This window comes from Egretta garzetta, unplaced genomic scaffold, assembly GCF_000687185.1.
Source record: "Egretta garzetta isolate BGI_Z169 unplaced genomic scaffold, ASM68718v1 scaffold1346, whole genome shotgun sequence".
NCBI lineage: Eukaryota > Metazoa > Chordata > Aves > Pelecaniformes > Ardeidae > Egretta > Egretta garzetta.
The window spans coordinates 37,212-37,686 of record NW_009260003.1 but is presented as its reverse complement, the minus strand read 5'-3'; the positions used below and the strand labels follow the sequence as shown (position 1 = coordinate 37,686).

The 475-nt window shown below is 54.9% G+C and overlaps 1 protein-coding gene across 1 annotated transcript in view; it reads right to left on the bottom strand.

Moving 5' to 3' along the window:
* ADAR (adenosine deaminase RNA specific) overlaps window positions 1-475 on the bottom strand; it is a gene marked incomplete at its 3' end in the record, with an annotated part of 18,792 nt that overhangs the window by 2,179 nt on the left and 16,138 nt on the right. The window contains exon 12 of the mRNA XM_035896060.1: window positions 51-233. Within this exon, the coding sequence (XP_035751953.1) occupies window positions 51-233 (183 nt within the window). The remainder of the gene's footprint in view (window positions 1-50; window positions 234-475) is intronic.

The window sequence follows — 475 nt, the reverse complement described above, 5'->3', positions numbered from 1 at the left end:
AGCAAGGCAGCACACCCAAACCAACCCAGAAAGGAGGGCGGATCTCGTACCGAGCGTAACAGAGCTGAGATAAACCGGTTCCAAGAAGTGCGACAGCAAAGCCCCTTGCAAGCCGAGTACATTCCAGCGTAAGATTTTGTCGCTACAGGACATGGTTCGCAACCGCTCCCCGTGTTGGATCCCATCCCACGTGGGCACAATGTCACTCGACTCCACGGGAATGGTGCCTTCCCCTGCACGAGAAAACAAGAGAAACTTTCCAGGAATGAGTCAGGTATTCAACAGATCAAAACCCCATCAGCAACAGCACAAGGAACGGTCTTCTGTGCACAGGCGTGGAGTGACCTGCGGAGCCAGTCTGTCTCCAGGTCTGGGGAAGGCTTTAGTATCATGGAGTCACAGAATCATTTGGGTTGGAAAAGCCCTTTAAGCTCCCCCAGCCCAACCGCTCCCCTACCCCTGCCATCCCACCCCC